This window comes from Lagopus leucura, unplaced genomic scaffold (genome assembly GCF_019238085.1).
Source record: "Lagopus leucura isolate 7727_CA_CO unplaced genomic scaffold, USGS_WTPT01 Super-Scaffold_739, whole genome shotgun sequence".
NCBI lineage: Eukaryota > Metazoa > Chordata > Aves > Galliformes > Phasianidae > Lagopus > Lagopus leucura.
This window is the reverse complement of record NW_024962255.1, coordinates 21,744,447-21,770,027: the sequence shown is the minus strand read 5'-3', so window position 1 is coordinate 21,770,027 and position 25,581 is coordinate 21,744,447. Positions and strand designations below refer to the sequence as shown.

The window sequence follows — 25,581 nt, the reverse complement described above, 5'->3', positions numbered from 1 at the left end:
ATTTCAGAGAAGAAATGGTCATGTGTTTTCACAGAGGATAGAGATCTCTGCAATGTATTCCCTTCTCAATTCCCCTTCTGGATAGAGTGCAACCTTTTCAAAGGAGTAACAGATTTGACAAATTTATAACCAATATCCCAGGAGAACATTAGGGTTTGGAACAGAAAGGCTCATAGTTGCCGTTAGAGAGCAGTTCGGTTTCCTGCTAATAATTTTCTTCTTGGATACAAAGGAGCTTGTTTTGTTTTGTTTTGCTGTTTGGAGCAGAGGGATGAGACACTGTTTTGACATTTACTCATAAACAGTACAGAAGCCCAGATTGGAGCTGTGGCTATTGTCAGTCCTCACAAAAGCAGACGGGTGCAACCCTCCCAAGCTGGAAGCCCAGGCAGGGGGAGCAGTGGCTCCCGTACCTACCTGGGTGGGAAGTGCTCAGCAAGTGACATCCCAGCCACACTGCCTACCTGTAGGGAGCTGTAACCCCACCTGCCTGCAGCACCTGGTCCCAAAAGGAAGGATCCCTGAGCCACAGCTCCCTGCATAAAGGCTGGCTGCTTCTTCCTGCAGTGCATCCAAGGGCTTGGCCCAGCCATCAAGCCCTGTTTCAGCAAGCGAATTCCTGGGCTAAGTAAATGCGATCAGCACATCGTGTAATCATGAAAAGCAAACTCCCAGCTGAGGCATAGATCATCATTGCACAGCATGAGTCTGTAAGTAACACAAATCCCACTCCCAACACTCTGCTACCCCACTGCCCTGCTTGCACAGAGCTGCTGCCTCAGGGAAGCCTCAGGAGTCAGGTAGCAGAGCAGCACGGCAAGGCACGTGGCTCCCCAGAAATGGGACTTGCTGGGTGCCAGCCAGGGCTGCTGCCATAAACCACTCTCAGATGCAGACAGTTGCTTCTGCAGGAGGCTCTGAGGTTAACACACCAACACAGAGCCCCTGGGCTTACTTGCAGGAAAACCTCACGTCTTAAAAGCCACTGAGCTCTTTTTAAGTGTAGGTCTCCAGGTGGGCTTTACAAAAGGAGCTGGGATCTGCAGGAGAGGAACAAATGTCCCCATAACCTGGCCAGTATACCTCAAAGAGATTGTGGATGCCCCATCCCTGGAGGCATTCAAGGCCAGGCTGGATGTGGCTGTGGGCAGCCTGGTCTAGTGGTTGGCAACCCTGCACGTAGCAGGGGGGTTGAAACTTGATGATCAGTGTGATCTTTTTCAACCCAGGCCATTCTATGATGATTCTATGAAGTGCCAGGAGGGGATCAGCAGCACTGACAGGTGATGGGATACTCTGAATGGGAGGGGATGAGATGGCATGCTCCACTCCAGCAAAGTAGCCTGAGCTCCCTTGAAGACCCAGTGCTAAGCTCAAATTAGGACAGAAGCCCAGCCAGGACCTGAGACCCCAGCTTCACTGCTCAAGACACCAGAGCAAATGCAGTTTTTCAGGACGCAGGGAGGTTTCACCCTGCTGCTTCCAAAGGTGTATGCCATCAGCCTAGCTTTGGGCCAGTTGCAATGGGGCTTGGTTTCCAGTGGGCAGGCATGTTTTTAGCCTCTGTCTCAGCTTCCGGGATGAAACATGCCCACTTCTGCTGCAGAAGAAGGGGCAATGCCTCGTTTTCCTATTTAAAGGACAAGAACAGCAGATGTGGCTCCTACTATTTGTCCCCTTCCACATCCAGCCAGCCCATTCATTTTGCTCTGGACACCATCAGATCACTCCAATTAGTGTAGGAAAGCAGAAGGAATGGTGAATACCTACTGTTGCCAGGTAACAGCATCCACTGTGCTGCCAGCCACTTTCATGAACCTAAAGGAAACAGAGGAAGAAATCATGTCAGTCCAAACTTGTCACAGATGTCCATAAGGAAGGGGAAATCCTAAAACAACCTACATCACAGGATACCAAGGATGGTCACTTTTGAAGGTTAGAATGCATACAGGCAACAGGAACCACTGGTTTGGTCAAGAGAACACAACAGTGCTCTGTGGTGCATGGATATCCAAGAGCCCAGGGGTGCACGAATATCCTCGCTACCCAAGGAGCTGCATGCCCTGCAGCCCCAACTGCCCCCGTCTGGCCTGCAACCAAGGGTGGGAGAGAAAGGAGAAGGTTTGTGGGGAGAGAAGGGACATTTGATCAGGCCAGTTGGCAAGGGGGGGAGAAACAGCCAGCAAGCTTTGCAGCACACAAGCCTCTAATCAGGTCTGAAAAAAAGAGCAGCAAACTTCAGCCTAAATATAGCTCGGAAACAATCATTCTAACTTTAAATTAATGACGATAGTCAATTATAGACTGGGACGAAAGGGCATCTGGACCCTGTGAAGCATAAGAGGACACTGGCAAAGGCAGAGGTAATAAATCCCTGCGGACAGGAGGGAAGAGACACAATTAGAAATGGAAAAACAATAACGTGCTGTAATAGCACTGATGCGTCCCCGCTTCTCCTGCCCAGCAGTGCAGAGGCTGTCAGTTCCCAGGCTCGCGCTCCAGCAGCGCTCTGTGTCCCCATGAGGGGCAGCAGAGCAGTGGCTTTGGGGCCGGCTCCTCCTTGGCCATCCAGGGCAGCAGGACAGAGCAAGAAGTACAAATCCTGCACCACTCATGCAGGGCACCTGGCTCAACGGTGCTGTCACTCAGTCACAAAGGGCACCTGCTGAGGATGCTCCTCTGCAGAACTCACTGCTCGCACCATGCCTGCAGTATCACTGCCAGCACACCCCAGTCCTTGTGCGGGGACCGAAAGCAAAACCCCACAATCTCCAGCATCCCTAGAGTGGCAGAAGCAGTGCCTCTGACTGCTCTGTCTCCTTAGGAAACTAACAGACCTCTTTGTTTTCCTTTTCTGTCCCCGGGAGAGTGAAATACATTGACTAGTTCTACTCATTTTCAAACTTTTCTATTAAAGATACATAACCACCCAATTTTGCTTTCTGCATCTATTTTTCTTTCCACCTTTAAATGGAGATTTGTTGCAAGTCACAGATCAGAATTTCCCCTGTTAAATCTTTGAGTCTTGATGGTGAAGTTGCGCATGGAGCGCATTGGATAACTCAAACTCTGGGAACCTGGATCAGCTCAATAGCCAGCAAGTGGTACTGCAAGAGCCAGAGATGAAAGCCTAGTGCAGGTGGAGACCCAGCGGTGCACAGGTATCCGAATATTCACAGCTTAGGAATGCAGATGTTATTAATCCTTTATTCCTGAAGCACCTGTGCTGCTCAAACCCTGGATTCCAAGGCCGGTGAAGAACCATGCAGACCTGCAGTCCGACCAGAGCTGGCACATGTCTGTCTGGGATTTCCTGGGCTATGCGATGTGCACATGTGCAGCACCACGCAGGCAGAGCAAACCAGAGGCTTCCGGCATGGATCAGATCCCTGCACATGTGCCGTGCAGATGCTCCGTGCTGGTGCAGTAAATCTGCCATTTCCTTACACTGGGCTCTGCGAACAGCACTGAACTCTGAGATGCACATGCACTGAGTCACCTCTAGGAGCCGCGGGACAAGCTCAGCCTGCTTAGGGCAACATCCCATAATTCGGGCGGCAGCCCCAGCCACTGCAGCATCCCTGGCTGGGCTTCCACGTGGCAGAAACCTCTGCATATCCTCAGAATCAGATGAGGCAGAAACTCCAGGTGGGAGAGAATACATCTCCTGTCCTGATTCAATCCCCCCCAGTCATGGAACACCCACTGCGACCTTACGCAAATTGCTCCCATGGCTAATTAGCTTCCAAGTATGTTATTTCTCATCTAAATGTGTCTGTCTTCAGCCTCCAGCCACTGGAACTTCCTAGGTTTATTCCTGATACATTAAAGAGCCATTTGCATTTGGAAATCTCCTTCCCATGAAGGTAATTGCTGATTGTCAACCTTGAAATAAAATATATTAAAAAAAAAAAAAAAAAACAAATTAAAAAGTGATCCTGTAGCAAAGAATGCAGCTGCAGAAGGGAGACAAATGACCACCTCACAGCCTCCCAGTGGTTTAGCACTGTTTGACTCCCAGAGCTGGACTTCACAACCATGTGTTGCTCCATCTGGTACACCCTGGTGAACTATGCAAGCCAACTGCACCATAGCTTTGCTACCAGAAGAGCTGGCTCTTGAAAGCTGGGGCAACGGCCAGGCTCTGAAGGACAGCACACTCGTATCTACATGGACTTTTCTGCCTCACCACCTTTCTTAGAAGTCAAACGGGGTCAGCACCCATTCCGTGGCTCCAGCTAGAGCAGCCTACTCCATCTCTGCTCACGTGGAAGGCATTGCATACCTCTGCACATCTCTGTAACATTCTTGGTTCTATTACATCTTTTCTGAGATGAAACGACTGAGATTGTAGATAGCAATCAGGATGAAGGCACACCATGTACCCATACAACACTATCATCTCATCTATGTCTTTTCTTACTCGCTTTGTTCTCCCTGTACAGGTGATGGTGATTTCAGCTTTTCAGCCATCCAGATCCGGTTTCAGTTACAAAGACTGTCTTAACTCTTTCCTCCTGAAAGAGTAATAGATGGACCTTTGCTTGTACCTTAGATCTTCGCTCCTGCTATAAAACCAGCTGCAAAATGCCTGATCACATTCTTCACATCCTGTTTCAATGTATTTATGAATGCATTTCAATGTATTTATGAATGCACGTCCACAAGCTTAATGGCACATGAACGTGAGTTTACACTGCAGTATCCTTCCCTTTGCATCATTAGTTATTTGTCTTGTGGCTTCATTTTTTCCACAGAATTCTTGCTCTGGACCCATGCAGTATCCTGGTTCAGCCTGTGCCACCCCGCCCAAGAGATGCAGCACATGAGAGATGGCTCTTGGGACCAGCAGACTCCACGGGATCAGGACACTGAGCCACCTTCTGCCATCCTTGTTGCCAGCAGTCCTGGGGACAACCTGGGCAAAAGATTATTACGTTTTGTTCTGACGGCATGAGCCTTAACATATGTTAGCACCCTAATAGCTTTCCCTCATGTTTCTTCTCTTCCAGCACTGAATATATGATTCAGTGATACATTAACCTCGTGTCTGATTCCTGATCTACTGTTAAAGTCTTTGTTAAATCTTTGTTAACTCCTTAGAATCCTACTTGTTTTTGTTTTTTCCCCCAGGCAAATTCTGAGCAGTCCTGGGATTCCCGTACCCACAGACGCAGTAGGTAGCTAAGGTGGCCTGCTCTCTGACAGCTCAGGCTGCATGAATAGTCTAATTAACACCTCATCAAACTCAACTGTGAGTCCTGTCTGGAGAAATTCCCTCTTGCACCTGTGCACTCACATGTCCCCATTCCCCATTTGTTGCCTCCTGTGCAGCAGGGATTGCAGAGCAAATCCCTGTGGCAGTGGTCTGCTCTGTGGGGCAGTCCCAGGTGGCACTCACGTGCCCTGTGCCATTTCCCCGTGCAAGGTCTTTGCATCCCAGCAGTGAAGGGTGTGCTGTCATCACTGAGTAGGGCAAAGCTTGGTGCAGAGAGCAAGGCACTGTTCATGCTAACACTGCCATCACTGCAGGACAAGGTTTAGACATAAAGAATAAGTTTGGCGCGGTTGCTAGAATTTAAAGTTCAAGAATAGACTGCAATGTTTGGAATACAGGACATGCAACTGGGAATTGTGATTTTACGTAATGCTTCACACTGAGAAGATTTTCTCTGAGCATCTCCCCGCTCAGATAACTCGGGGCTTTCCCTGGAGAGCGCGTAATGTCAGCTTCTGTTTTCTTCTACTGTTGAAAATCATTCCCTGCTCTCTCTGAGCTCTCCTTTCCTCCTTCAGCTCATTTCCATCATTTATCTCACCAAAATTCACTTGTATGCTCTGTGTAATATGAACTTCTTTCCTCTCAGACTAAGCCAGCCGTTCTGCCTTCTGTGCTGGGCTGTCTCATCTCCTCTCCAACCTTAATGGCCACACCACAACCTCCAATTTAGTATCTCTTCCAACCAGCTTGACTTCTGCTGTTCATCACATTTTTTTAAATGAGAGCAAAACTTTGTACCTCTCATATATCAGAACTATGGACTGCATGTACGTGATCTGCTCTGCAGCCTTCATCCAAGCACTGCACAGACCACTCGTGGTGCTCCAACAAGGTGGGCAGAGGGCTTGCCATTGAAAGCACCTCCCGAAATTTCTTCTGCTTGCTGGCTTTTGTGGGGTTCATCTGGGATCTCCAGAGGCAAGCCTTGGCTGTGATGGCTGCAGGTACAGCCCATGGACCAGTGCTGTGATGCTCCTGCAGAAGGCAGACAGTTCTCAGTAGCACAAACCGAGAGCACTGAAGAGACCTCAGGGAGCTGCTGGGAATAAAGCTCATACTGTCAGCTTAGGCACTGGGTTTTATTTGTTTGTCCTTTTGCAATTCTGCTTCCAAATACTGCAAATAAGCGTTTAACTCTTTGTCTTCATTTAATCCAACTTATTTCTTGTCTTTAAGCCTTGCTTGGTAATACTATGGTCTTTATGGAGAGAAACTGCTGGTTCTTTCCCACAGAACCTCTGGCTGCAAGGCTGGACACATGGACTGCTCACCATGAACTTCAGGCACTGGGTATGGAGTGCAGGACACAAGGCTCAGCCACAGGGGCAGGGATGGCAATGAAGTAACAGTACATATCTTGGAGAACAGACATGCCCCTTGCAGCTCTTTCTGGTCAGCCTGGTGGACTGGAGAGCCCCCACCACTCTTCATACCTCATTCCCTTTCATTCAAAGATGGATTTCCACCACCTTTCCCACCACGCTGTACACTACAGCCCCACTCCTGGGTCACACATCAGCTAACATGTGGCTCTGGAGCCAAGAGACCCCCGACCATGCTGCTGCCATCTCCTTCCCCAGGACCCTGCAGCGACATGCAGAGGGCAAACACAGCAGCAAGACTTCCCCTTGTCTGAGAGCTCCTTGGCTCCCATCCCTCTTGTTTTCCTTTCTCAGCCTGCTCTGCCTGGCAGTAATAGAGTTCCTGCTGCTCAAGGCTACTACAGCACATTGCAGCTCCCTGAGCCACTCTCACTGTGCTGAGCAAGCCCTGGGGCTGCAGTGCCCACCTGGCATCAGCACGGATGCAGCCATGGTGCCCAGAAGGGGCTGCTCCCTGGCTGCCAGCAACGTTTAGGATGCTGGCCTTGCAGCTGGGTCAACCAGCTTTACCCATAGGCTCTGTGTGCTGCTGCAGCAGAGCTGAGAATCTGGCCCTCACTCCCTGCCTGCTTCACCGGGGACCACATCAGTGTGCTGTTTATTGTTTCTGCCAGATCATTCATGCAGATGTTAATGAATGTGAGACCCAGCTTTGCTCCCAGCAGAGTCCCTTCCACACCTCCCCCTGTCCAGCCCTCTGCGCTGGAGTTTCTGTTTACAGTCCTGCAGGGAATTTCCCCGCTGCTGGATGGTCTTCGAGCCCCCATGGTCCCAATTCTTGCTGCCAGCAGGCTCCCACACCTCCCTGGTTCCTGTAGCTGGCCAATGTCACCTCCAGCTGTTCAAGTCCCTCACTGTCGCCATTCCTTCCCCACACTCCTCTCTTCAGCCTCCTCAAACTCCAGCCAGACCTGCCTGTTCTCCTATCCATCGGTTTAAGAATATGCCAGCAGATCCACCCCAGCATCGCTGTCCTTTCCTGAGTGCCATTTTTACCTAAAGAGATGAAAAAGAAACCAAGAAGCTGAAGCCAGAGTGTCAATATAATCAATGGAAGTCACAGTGGCATGACTGTGGAATGTATTGGTGGAAAAGCATCATAGCACTGAACGGTGCCAGCTACAGTGTGACAGGCAAAACCTTCTTCAAGGGACAGCAGGAAGGGAGGAAAGGGCATTTCCCAGACAGGTCATGAACTCTGCTGGTGAAAGGGATCTGAATCTCAGTACCACAAGCAGAAAAACTGTTTGTGTAACTTGGTCAGAATCAATGTGAGCAATCATGAGCAAAAATGCTTTGACAATGGCTGAGTGCCATACATTATCCTCTGCACTGTAATTCTTGTCCTGGCCAGGATGCAGCAGTGATGAAGGGCACTTACCAGCTTTCCTTCTGCATGGATAGAGAAAGCACAGCGAGAAGCAGCTAACAAACAGAAGGAGCAAAGTGGTGCCAGGACCCACCTCCTGGCCTCAAAACCTGTAGCTGTGCAGCAGCCTCTAACTGCATCCCTGAATCCCAGGAGGATGAGCACCTCAGTCTTCCTGTAACTGGGAAACACTGGAAGCACTTGGGGAATGGCAGTTGGCCCAGCCCAAACAAAACAGTATCACTTACCCTTCCAAGAGAGCCATGACATTCTTCCTGGGTCTCCCAATGTTTGGCCCATAGAGGTTTGCTCTGGAATAGGTACGGATGAGCTGCAGCAGGCTCCTCAGCTGAATGTAGTCCTTCCCCAGCTGGCTGCCGTTCACTGAGCGGCCAATCAAGGTCCGGTAGTTATTGGGCTCTGGGCAAATAAGAACAGATGGGCAAGGCTTGCTAGCTCTGCTCTTCTATCTCCTCTTCTGGAGAGAGCTCACATACTGTCACACAGCTCCTCAGATCAGTCAGCAGCACAGAGCTGCTGAGCAGTGGATGTGGGCTGTGACCACTCTCCTTTGCCAGTTGATGAACAGAGGCTGTGGGCCTTCTCCTCCAGAGTGAGCCCCTATGGCTTGAGCTGGGTGAGGACCTGCAATAATTTCTATCATCCTCCTGTGCCCAGGGGATGCCTGCTTCCCGCACTGCAGCTGCTGTGCAGGTCCATGCAGCTGCTGCTCTGCCCACCCCAGGACCAGCCATGCCCCACAGCAGCACTTCAAATCCCTCTGGACATACATCCAAGTGTCCCGGTACTCACAGACATTCTCTTCCCAAAGAGAACACTGCTCGGCATTCCCAGCTCTCCCTGTTCCCACACTCACCATTGCCCAGCTCCCAGGAGATGTTGTATTTCTTGCTGGCACTGTACTTCAGCAGGCTGAGTGCATTGGAGCTGTTCCAAGAGTTATTGGGATTTCGGCGCAGAGCATTCAGTGCAAAGATCAGGTGAAGGCCAGAGCAGTCAGCAAAGTTATAGAGTTTGTCTAGAGACCTGGCTGGGAAGAAACAAAACACAGCTTGTAATTCAAATGAAAGCCAGTTCCAGGGAGGTTCAAATGATCCTGCTGTCCATCAGACCTCAGCTCCTGGGTGGATGAACTGGGGTCAGGTGCCACCCCTGTGACATCTGTAACTGCAGAAGCGCACCTGACCTTTGAAACTGGGATAGGATTCCAGGCATGGGCTAAACTCCTTCCAGCATGGAACTTGGACGCTCTCCACTGCTGTGTCGAAGCTAAGGGCAGCGTTACCAGAGACGAGAGGCTTTATAATGTCTCTTTTCATCTGCTCCTGGCAAGGAAATATCAGCTTCTCCTGAGCTCATCCCACCTGGCACTGCTTCTGGGGCAGCGCTGGGGAGGAGAGGAGCTGTAGAAGGAACCACAGGGCCAGGGTCACCTCCTGCACACTGTGACAGCACCATGGGTATTCCTCTTGGGCCCTGGGGTCATCGTTGGCTCCGGTCCCACCCTTGTCCCCAGGCTTCCCAGAGAGCTGAGAGCTGTGGAGCCCCAGGGATGGGGAGGCTGAGGGCAGGCTGGGGACTATGGAGCAGTGAGTCCTGGAGACATCTTAGGCAAGCAACCATGCTGCTTGGCAGCACTCACACAGCGTAAGGAGGTGATCAAAAGCCACAGCAATGTGTCAAGAACAAACCATGCTGAAGTCTTCACCTGACAGAACAATAGCACCACTGCAGGTCTTATACCTTGATGATTTTTAAGGCTTTTGACATGACTGCACATCAAGTTCTCTCTGGCAAGCAAGGTGACCGTGCTGCAAGAGGAGATGCGTACATTGAGAACCGCTATCGGTAATGTTCAATGGAAGAAACCGAAGGGTGCAGGCAGCCTGCCCTGAATCTTCTTACACTTTGCCAGTAAAGAAGAGCACCTCAGAGCTGCTCGGGCATTAAGATGCTGCTGTGCACCTCCATGGCCAGCAGAGCTGAAGAGGATAGCAAGGAGACATGGCATGTGGCAGTGTTGTGCCACTGCTGTGCCACACTACATGCACGTGGCACGAGAAAGCACTGTGACCTGTCCTGGTCCCTGAGAGCCACAGCAAATGTGGAGCTGCCCCTGAGGTCTGAGGAGAATAAACTTATTTTTAAAGCACTGCATTAGGAGGCTCACAGAACTCAGCTGAGTTGTTGCTTATTAGATTGCAGCAAAGGCATGGGAAGACAAAAGGAAAAATGTAGAAAAGAAATTGCTAACCCTCGTGTAGGCTTTTTTTCTTTTTTTCTTTTTTTTTTGTAATGCTTCTAGTTGTTTAAGTGAAAAGTAGCTGAGTTAGATTAACCTAATGCATTCATCCCACTGGCTCAGGCACATTAGCTGGTTTTCTGGATGCTTAGTGGATTAGAGACAGATACAGTTACTTAATACCCATTTACTTCAGACCTCCGGGCAAAAAGCTGCGCTTGAAATGACATTTCTATGAAGGGAATAACATAGACAACCGCATGACAACAGGAAGACAGCCGAAAGGTGTCACCTGCAGCTCCCCTGATAGAAATGAAATCTTTTCACCAGTGCAAAACAGCCATAGTTCTTAAATGCTACAGGAGGGATTTTGTTTCTATTTAGAAGTCTCCTTAGAGGGCTGGGAATTGATTTTCCATGCATCGACCGGAGGAAACAAGCCGCCTGTTCACCCCAGCTCAGGCCCTGCCACTGTGAAATTCTATTTTCCCCACGACACTTACTCTGTTTCTGTGAGCCTGCATACAGAGGTACCTCATGCATTTCATGCTCTGCCACGACTTTCCAAGCTGGAAACCACCATGGGATGGTAGGGAAGGGAACTAGCAACCCTAACAGGAGACCCTAACAGACTCGATGCTCAGCTGGCACCAGCTGCCCACCCACTGTGCTCATCTGACGCCTCTATCGTAATCAGCATTGAGGTGGGAAGAGCTCAGCCACAGGTCACTAAACCACAGTGCAAAGCATATTGTGAAGACCCTGAGCAATGTCCAGCCCTTCATAAGTACAAACGGCCCAAAGAAATTGCTATAAATATTTTACTGCCATGACTAGGGATGGCCACATTACTTCTGAATAATGAGAACATGAAGAATCGCAGTATTATTAACAGCTGGCTAAAACTCACTTTGAATTCTGGATAATTGCACCATTTTTTCTTCATCGAACACAGAAAATCTTCCAGGAATTTAACCTTTCCCCAGCTAACAGATCATTAGGCAAGGCTTTCGCAAAGCTTTTCAATAGACAAAGCCATTGTCGTACCAGAATGAATCTTAATAGAGCAGAACTGGATTTATACGATGCTCTCGCTGCCCCTTTTCCCCCTCCACCCACTGCAGGCACACATACTCAGAGAGGGAATAAAGCAAATAAAAGAAACCCATCTACGTTAGCATTAAAAAAAAAAAAAAAGCAATAAAGCACCAACTTTAGGGCATATAGGTGCACAAACCAAGGCAGAGAACCCAGTTAGCTGTCAGTGGAGCCTTCCTCTGAAAGCTCACACTGGCCCTAACACTAGCAGAATTTAAAGGCTGTTTGGATCTTGTTGATTCTTTACATCCTTGCTTTTGAAGGCCTGGACACATCTAAAGGGCTAAAACCATGCTACAAGGCATGGCCAGGTACAGTGGGTGACGATCTGCTCACATTCCAGCTGCTTGCACGGATCTCTCACCCTGCACAGAGGGAGACAAATGACTTCAGAATGCAGAGATGTGTCTGTGTGGCCACAAATGGTGGTGGGGCTCATGGGGCAAGTATGTCCTGTGGGATTGTTTTCTTTTTATACTGGGCTGAATTTTAACATTCTCTGAAAGACGGATGGCACTTAACTCAGCAGCCTGCCAACACAAAATCTGAGGCACATTAAGACATCTCTGGCAGTTCAAAATAATTGCAAAGAGTTTCCAGTCGTCATTATTGAGTTAAACGTTATACTAGAGGCTTTTTAGAGAACACAGCCTGGACTGCCATTTGGTTAGAGGGACAGCTCAACAATCTCTGGGTTTGAAAGCCTTCCACGTTTTTTATTCAGCTTCAGGAATCCTGCTTTGGCAGGGCGAGCCTGGAAACCCGCGTGCATGCTGAGCGGGAGCTGGAGCCTGGGTGGTGGGGCACAGCACGGCATGTGGGGGCAAATGCACAGCAGATGAAGCCTTCTGTTTGTAAAGCAAATAAATGCAGTTCTAGGAATAATGTTTTCAGCTAATTGTGGGGATTGCTTGATTCAGCTTTGCCCGTAAATTCTGCCTGAAGCATCCCTGGAGCTCCTCATGCCAGGATTCCCTGCCCCTAGAGCATCCCACAGGAGATAGCAGAGGGAAGGGGTTGGGAAAGAGCTGGCAAAGAGCAAACAGAAGGCCAAAGACAGCTCTGCAGAGGGGGTGCAGAAAGAGCAGAACAGAGTGTTCAGGGAGGAGATGAGTAAGGCGGCTGGGGAGGGCGATGAATGGAAAAAGTAAGGTATTCCCACAGCCAAAGGAACAAGTGGGCACACGGAAAATTCACAAGCTGCCACCGCTGTCAGCTGAATCCCATTTGCACTGTCTCTTTCAGGCTGAACATCCTCAGAATACCATGTGTGTGGCAAGGACTTGATGTTTTCTTAGCGAATAAATATGAATCAGAAGATACACAACAGGCGATCGGAATAACACCAGACCCAAGGGACAGGCTGGCAAAACTAGCCTGCAGTCTTCCCACGGCTCCTGTCCTCAGGCAGGACAGTCAGAACCCTCATCCACAACGTGCAGAGAGCAGCCTTCATCACCACCAGTGGATCAGAGGCAAAGCAGCATCCCACTCTGCTCATATGCACTATAGCTGGATCCACATGACCACAGGAAGATGCTTCTATAAAATCACCAAGGTTGGAAAAGACCCCCAATTCCATTCTGGATGTTAAGCTGTTCCTTCAAAGCCGCTGCTAAAAGCGAATTGTAAGGCTTTTGAGGCTACCACGAAGCCTACACAGTTGCTGAAAATTGCATTCTAATGATGACCATTCCAGCTGGGAAGCTGTTTTGTTTTAATTCAGTCTTCTGAAGCATTCTGCAAGGCAGTAAAACCGCATTGTGTGAAGATGCTTAAGAATTTGCAGGCAAAATCACCGCCAGTTTGCTGGCTTCAGGCCGACAGGCACTTCACCTGAAGTGCTCCCTCTGCCTCATCAAGCTCCCGACTTCCATCAAAAGAATGGAGATGCACAGTCCCATCCCATTGCCCTGCTATGGCACGCTGGAGGTCTGCTCTGAGCAACAAGAAGTGCTTTGGCAGAGCCCCACAGTGCTGTAGGAAGGGGATCTGCTTTAATCCCATCTGAGGAATACCTGAAAGTTGGAGGAGCTGGCTTTAATACTGTCCGTCAGTGAAGAAATGCCGCGTGCTGTGTGTTAATGAGGAGCCGGATTTCGCCTCCAGCTGGATGACAGATGGGGGATCTGGGGAGATTCCCCCCGGAGTATCGAGGAGGCCTTGTTCCAAGGGAATTGTCATCATCCCCGGTCTTTATGCAGCTCAACACTGACCCTCGATATTCATTCAAGTCTTTAACTGGATATTTTATTTCATTGCCAATCCAGAGGTGATTATGCTGACCACGTGAGCTAGGTTCAGCCTGTAGCTCTGCCGTACAGAAATAGCAGTCTGGGGGCTTGGTGTCAATCTCTCGCCAATAAGGAGCTTGGCTGGCAGCCATGGATTGTGGGCTGAGTTCCCAGCTGGCATATAACTTGGAAGACAACCACGAGGTCTGGGTTCAATATCCAATTGCTAAGGAGTCTGGCTGACAGCCTCATTTTGTGGAATGAATCCCAAATTAATATAATGCTTTTGATACCAGACAAGGGGCATGGCCTGCTTCCAAATGCTGTAAGGGCTCAGATGAAAGCTGTAGGCATTGGGTTCAGCGTGTAAATGGTACCGAGGTCGGATAACAGTCAGGATTGGGATTAATCCTCAGATGGTGAGAAAAACAAGTGAACCCTGAGCTCTGCCTTTGAGCAAAAAGGAGCTCAAATGAGCAGAATAGCTCTGTTTTCCATCCTCATGTGGTAAAGAACTCACAGGACAGTAATGGTTTTGAGGAACAAGTGTAAATTGACATGGAGCTTCAGAAGAGACGTGGGATCTGGGTTCAATCTCAAAGTGCTGTAAAGCTGAGATAAAGGCCAGAGGGGCAATTTCCAAATTGTTCTAGCCTTGTGCCTGGGCAGGAACCGAGATCACTTTACATCTAGGAAAGATGTTTTGTTTTGCTGCATAACTTGGACTTTTAAGACATTTTCCCTTTTCAATCAGGATAAATCAGGCACCATTTGAATTCTCAGAGATAAACAGAGGAGGTCGGGAAGAGGTCTGAATAGAGCAAGGGAAAATGAGGCTGTGATCATCACCTGCTCACATGCATATTGCTGGGCTTCAAACACGGACAAATTTGATTCCATCTCTGCCTCAAAGAAACTGCAACCATGGACTGGAAGCGAAGCATCCCAAAACCCTGCAAGGACAGCAACTGCACCTTCCTAATAGCCCAGGCCAGGAAGACAAGTGCCACCAGAGCCATTCTGTGTCACCGAGCACTCACAGTCCACAGCAAAGCCACCTTCACCTACACAGGGAGCAAGTGAACACGCTGGTGCTGGAAATTCAACTGCAGATACAACCCAGCTCTGCTGCCAGAACGTTTGCTGACAGAATGACTGTTTTATATGGCTATAAGAGCAGCTATAATCGCAGCTGTCTGAAAAGCAGCAAAATCTATGATGTGTGTTTCTAAATCCAATGACAGCTGGCAGTGCTGCGCTGCAATTCCTTCTTTTACACAGTTTAGCTAAAACACTTCTCCGCGGATCACCCCAATTTATCAACAAACAGCAGTTTCTGGAACAATTTAAAAGCATTCCCAAATAGGCAAGAAGTGGTCAGCTCTTCAGGCACTCAGCGATCTGCGAGCTCCCAGGCAGGAGGCGGCTGGGACAGATAGAAGGCAGATGGGGGAGGATGGGGCTATAGATGGCACTGCTGATGGATAGGGGAGCAGCAGAGAATTACCCACGGGGGAGAACATGTTGGTTTAAAGGGTTTAAAGCTATGCCAAGGTCCAGACATTCTGCACTGCCAGGCTGTGGCATGGACAAGACATGGGGTGTGCACTGTGCCTGTCCCCCATGTCCCCACTATCCTATGCACAGTTATTCCAGGGTGCCATTATTGCTAGGCTGTGTTTTTCTTTATAAATGCTTTTTTTCCCAACAATGCTAACGCTGCATCAAGAGGATGGGTGTTTTTGGTTTTTTTTTTTCAAAAAGGAAAAAAGCAAGCTGCAGCATAGGCTGAGCACCATCCGGAGCGCAAGCTGCATGGCTAAACTGGAAGGGGAGGCATACAGGTACAATGCTTGTTTCTAACACCTTCATTTAATCCCAGTGCAAAGCTTAACCTGGGCAAGCTGTGCACCCAGTCCACCTGCTCCTGTTCCCAACATTACTATCTTTCTTTGCTGCCTGATCCTCCGTCACGCGGCAGATGCACAGCTTCCTTTCTGAGTTGCCTTGCACAGGGATGCGAGCCAGACCCACCCTGCAGCACCCGCAGCGCCGTGCGCAAGCTCCCTGCCGCCCCACATTCATAAACCATGAGTCAGATCCCCCAAAAATACAAGACCTGGTTTGAGCCGAACTTTCATTGCCTTCTCTTTGCTAAAATTTTGGGTGCATTGTAGGGCAGCCTTAAGCTTTTCTACTACCACAAGGGCTAGAAGTTGATGTGCAGCAAAGCAATTGCCTTGTTTCATTGGTTGTTTGCATTGGGCTCATGTCCCCATGGGATGCATGGATGGCATCCCTGTGCACGCTGAGGAGAAACCCAGAATGCAGAAAAACATCAGACTGTGGGTCCGAAGCACCATCCCTCCTCCCTGGGAGGAAGAGGGAGCGACCAAGGCTCTGTGTGCATTTTGTAAGTTGGGCATCTGGTATTTTTCAAAACTCTGAAACATTTTAACAGAAAACTATCCTGAAGAAAAAAAAAGAAAAAAAAAAACAGAAAAAACCCCAAAAAACCCCACACACCACCCCACCAAAAAAACAACGCATAAAACCGGAAATGTTTCAATCTGAAATCCTTAATTAAAACCACACTCTTTGGTACATAAAGGAGGAAGTTAAAAAAGAAATGTACTTTTGCACATTACAGACAGCATTATAATAAACACAAAGCACTGCCAAGAAAGAGGCATTTTCAAGGCTAAAGTAGATGCCTCCAGCTGCACTAAAATAATGTCAGAGGGCTTGTCCACATTACGAAGTGTCATTGCATCTGAACGCAATAGCGAACAACCAAGCTGGATGGATGGGGAGGACAGCAATTATTGGCGCGGCCGCCAGCGCTGCGGCAAGGACCAGAACCCGCTGAGGTCTGTGAACTCCTCTGCCTTCCCACAGATCCCAGACCCTGGTCTTAATCTGTAAAATATTTGAAGGAACTGGCCGCGACTCTTCCTGCTCCTCTGCTCCGCACGCGGCTGGGCTCGGCAGATACGGCTCAGCTGGAGGGACCCGGCTTGGCAGAACTCTCCCGGCTGATCTTTGGGGAATCTTGTACCAGAGCACACAGGGTGGGGCCCGGACCTGACTTTTGAGGCATGAGCAGAAGGCCGGAAAAGGCCGGTGTCAGAGCCTGACGCCTGCACGAGGCAGCCGGCAAGCACAAAAGTAGTGCAGAAGTCAAACTCGGTGCTTGGGCAGGATGGAATGGATTTCTCGTAAAAGTATCCACCACCGGCTTAAAGTCTGCTGCACTGAAAGCAGCCTGGCCCCATAAAAATGTCACAGTTACTACTTAATGTCTGTGATCCAAATAAGCACCTGGCTTCTAGTCCAGACTTGCCCGTTTCAATCTTAGCAAGCAGGTCTTGCTATACGCACCACTGCCAGGGGGGATTTTATTCCTTCTGGATAGCTCAACTTTAAGATCAAACCATATCTAAATATATTTTCATTAAGCAGCACTTTTGTTTGCAGCTTTTCAGTATAGAATCATAGAATTGTTAAGGTTGGAAAAGACCACTAAGATCATCTGATCCAACTGTCAATCCATCCCCACCATGCCTACTAACAACATCCCTCAGAGCCACATCTCCGTCTTGAACGCCTCCGGGGATGGTGACTCCATCATCTCCCTGGGCAGCCTGTGTCAGTGCACAGCCACTTTTTCTCAGAAGGAATTTTTCCTACTATCCAACCTGAATGAGTGGCGCAACTTAATGCCATCACCTCTCATCCTGTTGCTGTTACCTGGAAGAAGATGCCAACTCCATCTCACCACAACCTCCTTTCAGGGAGCTGTAGACAGCAACATGGTCTCTCCTGAGCCTCTTCTCCAGACTGATTAATCCCATTCTCTTAGCCACTCCCCATAAGACTTGTGCTCCAGACCCTTCACCAGCTTAGATCTCCTTCTCTGGACATGCTCATGTGCCTCAATATCTTTTGTATAGTGAGGAACCCAAAACTGAACACAGCACTGCAAGTTCTCCAAACTCCCAACCAACCTGTAGTTATCTGCTGTCCTACCAAATCATGAAAACAAACCACGGCTGTATGTGATACTTGGAGTCTCATGAGACAATATTGATGTGCTTAGGGAGGAGAAAGAGAGGATGCTGCAAAAAGCAATGAAGGAATGGGATGTATCCAACCCAGCAAGAGGACTGGAAGATAAATCTGAAGGGAATCACCTACAAAAGCTGCTGGGTGCGCTCAAACAAAAGGCTTTAGGTAAAGGAAATTGGAAGAGAAAAATTCAGAGTGAGAATAACTAAGTACACATATACTGTGACCGAAAGTCTATCTAGAAATGCCAGGAGAATGAGGAATAAACAGGAAGACTTTAAAGTTCTCGTATACACCAACAACATTTACTTTCACCCATGCTTCATAGGAAGACATTGGAGGGGAATACTGACATGAGAAGATATAGCTTGCTGGGGAACAGGAAATAGGAAGGCTGTTTTTGCACGAAGAATAATTGAGCTTCAAAAAGAGAGAAGAAACAGACTCTTTGCATTTTACCAGGAAGAGAGGGAAACAAGGAGTGTTCTGCTAACCAGAAATGAGACATGGACAGCAGCTTTTTGACCATCTGACTGAAGGAGCCAAATAACTGGAGTTCAAAGGAACAGGTCATTTTAATTACCCTGGCATCTGCTAAAGCTTCAGCCATGCCAAGTTGCTGGAACACAAGGGGAAAAGCAGCTCTGGAGGTGGGGGAGAGGAGCAGGGACAGCATTTTTCTTACTTGGTTATTCTTGATATAGAATGTTGTTTAGGAGTCCAAAGCTGGAAGCAAATTGGAGTGAAAGTGGTTACAAAACCATAAAACTCAGCAATTTAAGACTGTGAAGGAACAATAAAAATGGATTAAAGATAATGTATTTCAAAAAACTTAAATTTGAACAAATTCAGGGCACAGGTCAAGAGGATCTCTGGGGAAGGGAGTTTAAGACAGCATTTCCCAACCAGTGAGACATGGAGAGGCAACAGCTGTGCTCTGGGTCCAGGGGAGAGAGCAGCACAGAGAGAAGCAAGAAAACACCCTGGAAATACAAATAAGAGGAAGAAGCAGGAAAATATCAACCCATAACTCAATGCAAAACAGTGAGCAATGTATTGACATATGACAGCTCTTCGCTTTATTTTTCATAAGGATAATTAACTGTGACATGGTTGTTAATCACAATAATTTTAAGTGTGAAACAGAAGCAGATTTGAAGAGGAAAGGAACAGATGAAATATGATTTAGGAAACCTAAACCACAAGGCACTCAGTTATCACTATAACGTCTGTATGAAATCACTTTGCCAAATACAGACGTTTCATATTTAGTCAATACATACTTTTTCTGCATATTCACTGAGAATTTTGCTACCATAGGCACTCCCTCCCTCCTGCAATAACACAGCTCTGTTTAGCCCTTTGTTCACATGGTTTTGCCCCTGCTACACCTGAAGTTTACTGACTGCTTTACTCCTCTGGACACAGCTGCATTCCTCACACCGGTTGCCAGAATTTCAGGGGGAATGCATCTCTTCTAGCCTTACAGCAATGGAGGTACCCTCTCAACTGCTTTCCCTCATTATTTTATGGTGAAGATCAAGCAGGACTCCTGGTGAAGCAAGCACCCGCAGCAGCTGGGTGAAGTCAATAGGGGTTCCATACTTCCCTGTCTGCTTGGAGAACAGTCAAAGCCACCAGCACTGCAGATACATGGCCTTGGATGGAATGGCTACTACGCTTTCACAACAGTTCCCCTGCAGTTGCTGCTGCCAGCACAACTCCTCCGCATCAGTTAGCACTGCGGGGATGGAGGGACGTTTGCGCAGCCTGCCAGGACGGTAGCTTCAAAGCCCATCCATCCATTGGATAAACGTCATGGCTAGAGGTGGCTGTTAGAAACACGGAGCCATGCAGGAAAAGCAAGCAGATGGAGCAAAGCTCACGTGCAGCGTGCGGGACTCAGCTAAACACACAGCAAAAGGCTCCGCCGTGAGTTACCGCAGTCAATGAATGGATTTAGATGCCAGAACTTACGTTAGCTCTTTTCCAGAGAGACCCGCTGCGTGTTTCTCACTACATATGTGCCCAACTGCCGAGCGACCTACAGCACTCTCGTACTACCGCAACACAAATCCTCCAACTGAAAATACATCATATTCTGGAGCTAAAGAGTCATATTAAAATCGAGTAGATGAGGTGCTGGATTAAGCTAATGGTATCATTGGCTTGCCTTCTGGGAAAGGGATCTGAGATTTTCGCAATGTACTTGTCAGATTTTAAACTTTCTCCACTAAACAAATAACCACCGTTAAGCCTCTGAAAGGGACTCTGCCCCCAGCCAGAGGAGACAGCCCTCAGAGGCAATTCCTGGGGATAAAGGCTGATCTAAAGAAGCGTAATTTCTCAGGGTTTAACTGAAAGTACCTTGCTGGTTAAGCAAACCGTTATCTTCCTGGATATGGCGTAATCTCCATTGAAAAATAAGTGGATGGAAAATAATAAAATCAGCTTATTAAAATAAATTCCCCAAAATTGCATGCCAGACTTTAATTAAATAATTCCACCTGAGAAGCCCATCCTCTCAAATCGCTCATGGGATCTGCTCACTGGCTCCCACCTTGCCTAAATGGGAACCATGTGGATGGCATTAGGAGAGGGAAGTGCATGGAAAGGTGAGCCCAGCGAAAGGCAAAGAGCACACCGTGGCATGCTGGGGAAGATTCAAGGGAGATATTAAAAAAAAAAAAAAAAAAAAAAAAAAAAGGAGAGGGGTGAAAACTTCCGATAGCAGAGAATGGGCAAATATCTGTACATGAGAAAGGCTACAAGAGTGGAAAGGAAGGTGACAGAAGTTGGAAGACGAGGGCTTGTCCCTGGAGGAAATGCTTCAAAAACATGAGTTTTCCAGGTTTGCAATGACCTTGCTTCATTTTTGCTGTGGGCTGTGGACGCTGGAAGCCTGATTCTGCAAAATAAGGCTAGCTGTGCATTTTTGTACAGCTGATAAGCGTTACACTTTCAGAACTGGATATATATTTATACTCACAGTGCTCAAAAACAACAGATTCTCACTCAAATTTCAGGTCATCTCCTCAAGCCCTCAGTCTGCAACTTTGACTTAAGGAATTCACATTTAAAGAGATTATCAGATAAAACCATAAACCTCAAAACAGGCTGTAGTCACTAGCCTGGATTTTTACGTGCTGTTGTGCTGCATCAGCACCAAGGGGACAAACCAAGTGAGAGGACAGAAACCAGGAGGTGAGGTCCAGGCATCAAGATCATCTCCTGGGAAGAAACCTGATAGAACTGAGGGGGGTCCTGGGATGAGGGCACCTCCATCCCCCTCCACCCAGCAGTACTGAGCCCCAGGCCACAACTGGAACCTGGTGGTGAAGGGCTGCTCAGCAGTTCAGCAGCTTTGGGCACAAACACTGATGGCAATGCAGTGTCTACAGTGACTTCGGAAGAAACATAATATTTTGTGTGCACATGCACGCAATTCAGCATTTGTGTCAGAACAGAAGGAGGCACTGGGGAGGGAAGGTTTATCAAGCTTATGCTTCAGGCCCTTGTCAACCACAGCCGGCACTTCAACACACAAGTCCTGGCACAAGTACAACACAAGCATGTAACTATCAGAGGGGCTGGAAATCCTCATTAGCTTGCTGATGGCCCTTCACCCAAGTGCAATCTAATTGTCAAAGGTCTGAGCGGAAGGGAAACCCAGTCCCTGCAGAGCTCTGAAGGAGCTCTGACGGTGCTGTTGACAGCCGTGCTGCAGGAGGGCATTGGCTGGAGCACTGGACTGAGCTGGTTTCTAACCAGTGCATTTCCTGCATATCCCATCCCTTAGTGCAAGAGGCTCTGTAAGTCCTATCAGTGATGATTTCCCACTTCTTGAAGGATGGAGATCTGCAAAATTTCCTTAGCCTCTAATGGCTCTTTCCCAAGGACAGACGCGCTAGGAGGTGCAAGCTATTGGCAGCTCAAGGGCCCAGAGGAGCTGTTGACCGTGTTTAGGCCACAATCCAGAGGACTTGATTTCATCCAGCATAAGTGGAACTGTTTTATTTATTCTAGTAGTCTGATGGCAAGGGAGGAGTGCTCCCTGGCTGCCCGCAGCAGCCGCAGCCCTGTTCCAGACACAGGGCCCAACACAACCCCATTCCACACAGCAGCGCTCTCATGGGCTGGATGCCCATCCTCACGTGCCACTCAGAGGAGAAATTTGGTCAAATCCATGCTGCTTCCTCAATCCCTTTTCCTGCCTTCAGGAGCATTTGCTCTTCTCTCAGACCTTGCTGTCTGGCCCTGTCAGATGAGCACCTGTGGTTGCTCAAGAATAACAGCTACACGTCATGCTGGAGGGCTGTTTGAGCCCTCATCCATCTCCACGATGGCTGAAAGGGACAACTACAGAGGCAGGGCAACTATCCTACAATAGATCCCAGCCTCCAGCAACCAGTGGCATGGGGACATCCTGGGCCACAGATACCACCTGGAGATTTATGAGATTACCCTTTCAGTGCCTTGTCCCAACAAACCTTTGAATTCCTGTAAGATTTTAGTTGCTTTGTGTCCTAGTTGCTGGTGTTGTGAAGACTCTTCCTTGGAATGGCCACGGTGATTTCCACGGGCTTCACCAAGACAGAAACTGGGAAGCATTTTCACTCCATGTCCCTATCATGGGTCATCTTTGTTAGAAGAAGTAAAGGTTTGAGAAGCAATAAGTAAACTGAGAAGACAAGAGCAGAAGAGGCACCCATCACAGATACACAATGGCCTGGTGGCAGCTTTACCACCAAGCTGTAGGGCAGAGCACTGACCTCGTCCAGCTGTGAATGTAACACTGAGCATTACACGGCAGCCAGATCCCTACTTCCCAAATAAAAACAAGAGCAACAGCCAGGAAGCAACAGCAGCCCCAGCATTCCACGTGCAACACAAGTGTGACAAAACTCAACTTAAAGTAACCTGCTGTCCCATCTAAGATCTGAGAGCAAGATGTCCTAGTTTGCACAACACAGCGAGTGTGCTGAGTGCTCAGCAAAAAATCACGCCAAATTATAAATAAAGATCCAAGAAGGCTTGACACAAATATTGAGGCAATGACTAGAGAAATGACTTATGAAGTGCACAGTGAATGCCTGCAGGGCTGACCAAATGGAGGAGAAGCTTTTAAGAACTGCAGGAGCTTTCCAGAAGAACAGAATCTGAAGAGTGCCAATTTGTGTCAAAGATTTTCCATCTGCACATAAATAAATAAGGAAGATGGAAGCAGACGAGGAGAAGCTTGTGTTGTCCATCACAGGGCCCTATGTGGGTGTAGCTCCTTCAGTGCAGAGCTGTGCTGGACTCCAGCGAGACTGAAGTGTTGCAGATGGCCTGCAGTAGACAACTGCATGGAGCTGAGTTATGTGCTAGAAGTCTGATTCTGCCTCCAAAATTAATACCACATTCTGAATGACTTTCTGGACCCTCACAGCATTCACCTGCCAGAGAAACGGGAGAGGGATGGAGCAGTGAGAGCAAAGAAACAAGAAAAGACGACACAAGACAATAAGTGGAGGGCACAAAGAAAACATTCAGCAGCCAGGCCATGGTGTCTCAGCTCCATTAACTCCCACTGCTGCTAACCACAGCTCCTTAGCAGCCGCAGGGTGGTCAGCACACCCACAGCGGGAATGGAGAGAGGGATGGCAGCTACAAGGGGGCAAAGGCAGGCTGGGGAGTGCAGGAGGGAAAAACATTTGGGGGTTTATTTTTCACACAGGATTCGCAACATTCCTCGGAAAATTTAATTTTGTTGTCCTGTTCTTGTTTGCTAACCAGAACCAATTTAATTTTAAAGCAACACGCAGAGCCAACGGGGGGAAAAACATTTTGCAATGGCTCTTCACTCCCAGTTGGAACAGGCAGAGCAGCTTAACTCGTTCAGCTCCCTCAGCCACCGCAGCAGCCGGACCATGGGCCCACCAGCAGGGGAGGGAATTGGGAACCTGCGGTCTGGGGACAAAATGGTTTGTTGCGATAGTTAAAGAGCAGAAAGCTCCTACGCCTCTTCTTCTACCAAGAATATGCATGTTGCTCATGCCAGCGTGCAAGTCTTCTGTGGTTTCATGTCTTGTTGTGACAGTTTGGTAAACAAGCTGATAACATCAAGTGCTTCTCAAAGGCAAGGTTAACGCACTCACGTGCAATCTGGCTTCTCAGGGAACACCAGGAACGCCAAACACACCGCTTCTGCTTACCATCTGCATGAGCTTATTCAGACTAAAATAACAAAGTGTGTTTCCTGATCTCCGTCAACATAAATAGAGCCATTAAGCTGCAAGAGTGTTTACATTCTGGAAAATAGTCGTTGCATTCATCCTGATTGCTCTCCATCCCACAGCTCCACTGCAGCCCCACACCATGGTGCCAGCCCCGCCAACCTCCAGTCAACGTCTGGGCCTCAAAGCCAATGCAAAACCTCTCACAAATATTGTATGTTACCATCCAAATTTGGCTGTATGACTAAAAACAAGGAGACACTTGAAGGATCCAGCTCTACTCATTGGAATAGCTGGCAGGCAGAAGTAGGAACATTCACATATTTAAATGGAACTCTTTTGGTAGGTAGAACTGTAAATATTAGAGCAGCCCTGGAGCTTCCCAGCAGCGTTCTTACAATAGCCCTGCCCTCTGTGTCACACATACCCTGACATTCCAACACAAGCACGTAGAAATGGCACAGCCTCCATCCCAGAGGACACGCATCCTGGAAAGAACGGCACCATACCATCTGGAAGTTTCTGCATCCCTGTGCATTGGGGCCAGATGCCATCCTTTTTGGGCTCAGTTGGACTAAATGATCTGAAATGCCTTTTCCAGATTTAATGGTTTGATAGTTCTACAAATCTATGAATCTGCTCACTGAGAAGGGCTAAGAATAACATCCCCCAGCCCTCATCTGGGTCCCAAGGACATGTTTCCAAGCCCTCTCCACATGCATGGCACCACTCATCCGTCCCCACCACTCGCCTCCCTGCAGGTGCTCCTCTAATTGCTGAGCCCATTGTTTGCTTTTGGCCTAGCTTCACCTGCAGAATTTTCGAAGAATGAGAATTCCACATTTGGAAATAATAACAAAAGGATAAAACCGGGCAAATAATCATGCAGGCCAGGTCACACATTCCCGTTTTATTAGACTCAAACCTTCCTGAAAGAATTTTCCTGAATCTGCGTGTACGAGCTAAGTGCAAATATTTTCTAAAGGACATTCCGTTTCACAAAATGGAGGGGCTCCATCACTGCAAGCGTTACATCATAAATTATCCATTACAAGTTCGGCGAGCTCTGTCTTTGTGCTGTGTAGCATAGCGGCCCTGGACGTGCCCTTTCTTCCCTGCTTGGCAAGCCAACCCCGCAGTTTCATGGTTCCATCAATGTTCCTTATCACAAGGCCAGAAAGCTCTGTATTGCTGCTCTTCACAGCTTTTGTCTTTGTCTCAGTCCCAGCTGAAGGTTTCCCTTCCTTCCTTTCTCTATGGCTCTCCCTCTGCCAAGAACTAAAACTCTGGAGCATTGTGGACACAGGATGAAAGTCAAGGTGGGAGATCAAGCCACTATCACAGTCCCTCTGCACCGACCAGGACAGCACTGCTCAGCCCAGAAAAAGCCCACACAACATGAAGATGGGTGAGAAAAGCAAGTACAAAAGCATTCCCTTCAGCTGCTGATGTTCTGCCAACCACTTCATACGCAACTGTTTAACAACAGGGCTTGTGAAAAACAGTGCATGAATTGTTACTTCTACCTTACATTTCAAGGCACCTGAGCCACGCCAGCACTGTTTTAAAGAGTAAAATAAATGTGTTTTCTCATTTGTACATGAGCAGTGGCAAAATGGGACCACGCACACTCTGGGAATGCCACCACCCTCATCCACGCATCCAAGG

The 25,581-nt window shown here is 48.3% G+C and overlaps 1 protein-coding gene across 3 annotated transcripts in view; it reads right to left on the bottom strand.

Moving 5' to 3' along the window:
* Positions 1–25,581, bottom strand: part of HPSE2 (heparanase 2 (inactive)) — a 77,246-nt gene that overhangs the window by 14,649 nt on the left and 37,016 nt on the right. For all 3 annotated transcript variants that reach the window (XM_042863079.1, XM_042863080.1, XM_042863081.1), the window contains 3 exons: positions 8,910–9,083; positions 8,281–8,452; positions 1,771–1,818 (listed from right to left, as the gene is read on the bottom strand). In XM_042863079.1, coding sequence (XP_042719013.1) covers positions 1,771–1,818; positions 8,281–8,452; positions 8,910–9,083 — 394 coding nt within the window. The remainder of the gene's footprint in view (positions 1–1,770; positions 1,819–8,280; positions 8,453–8,909; positions 9,084–25,581) is intronic.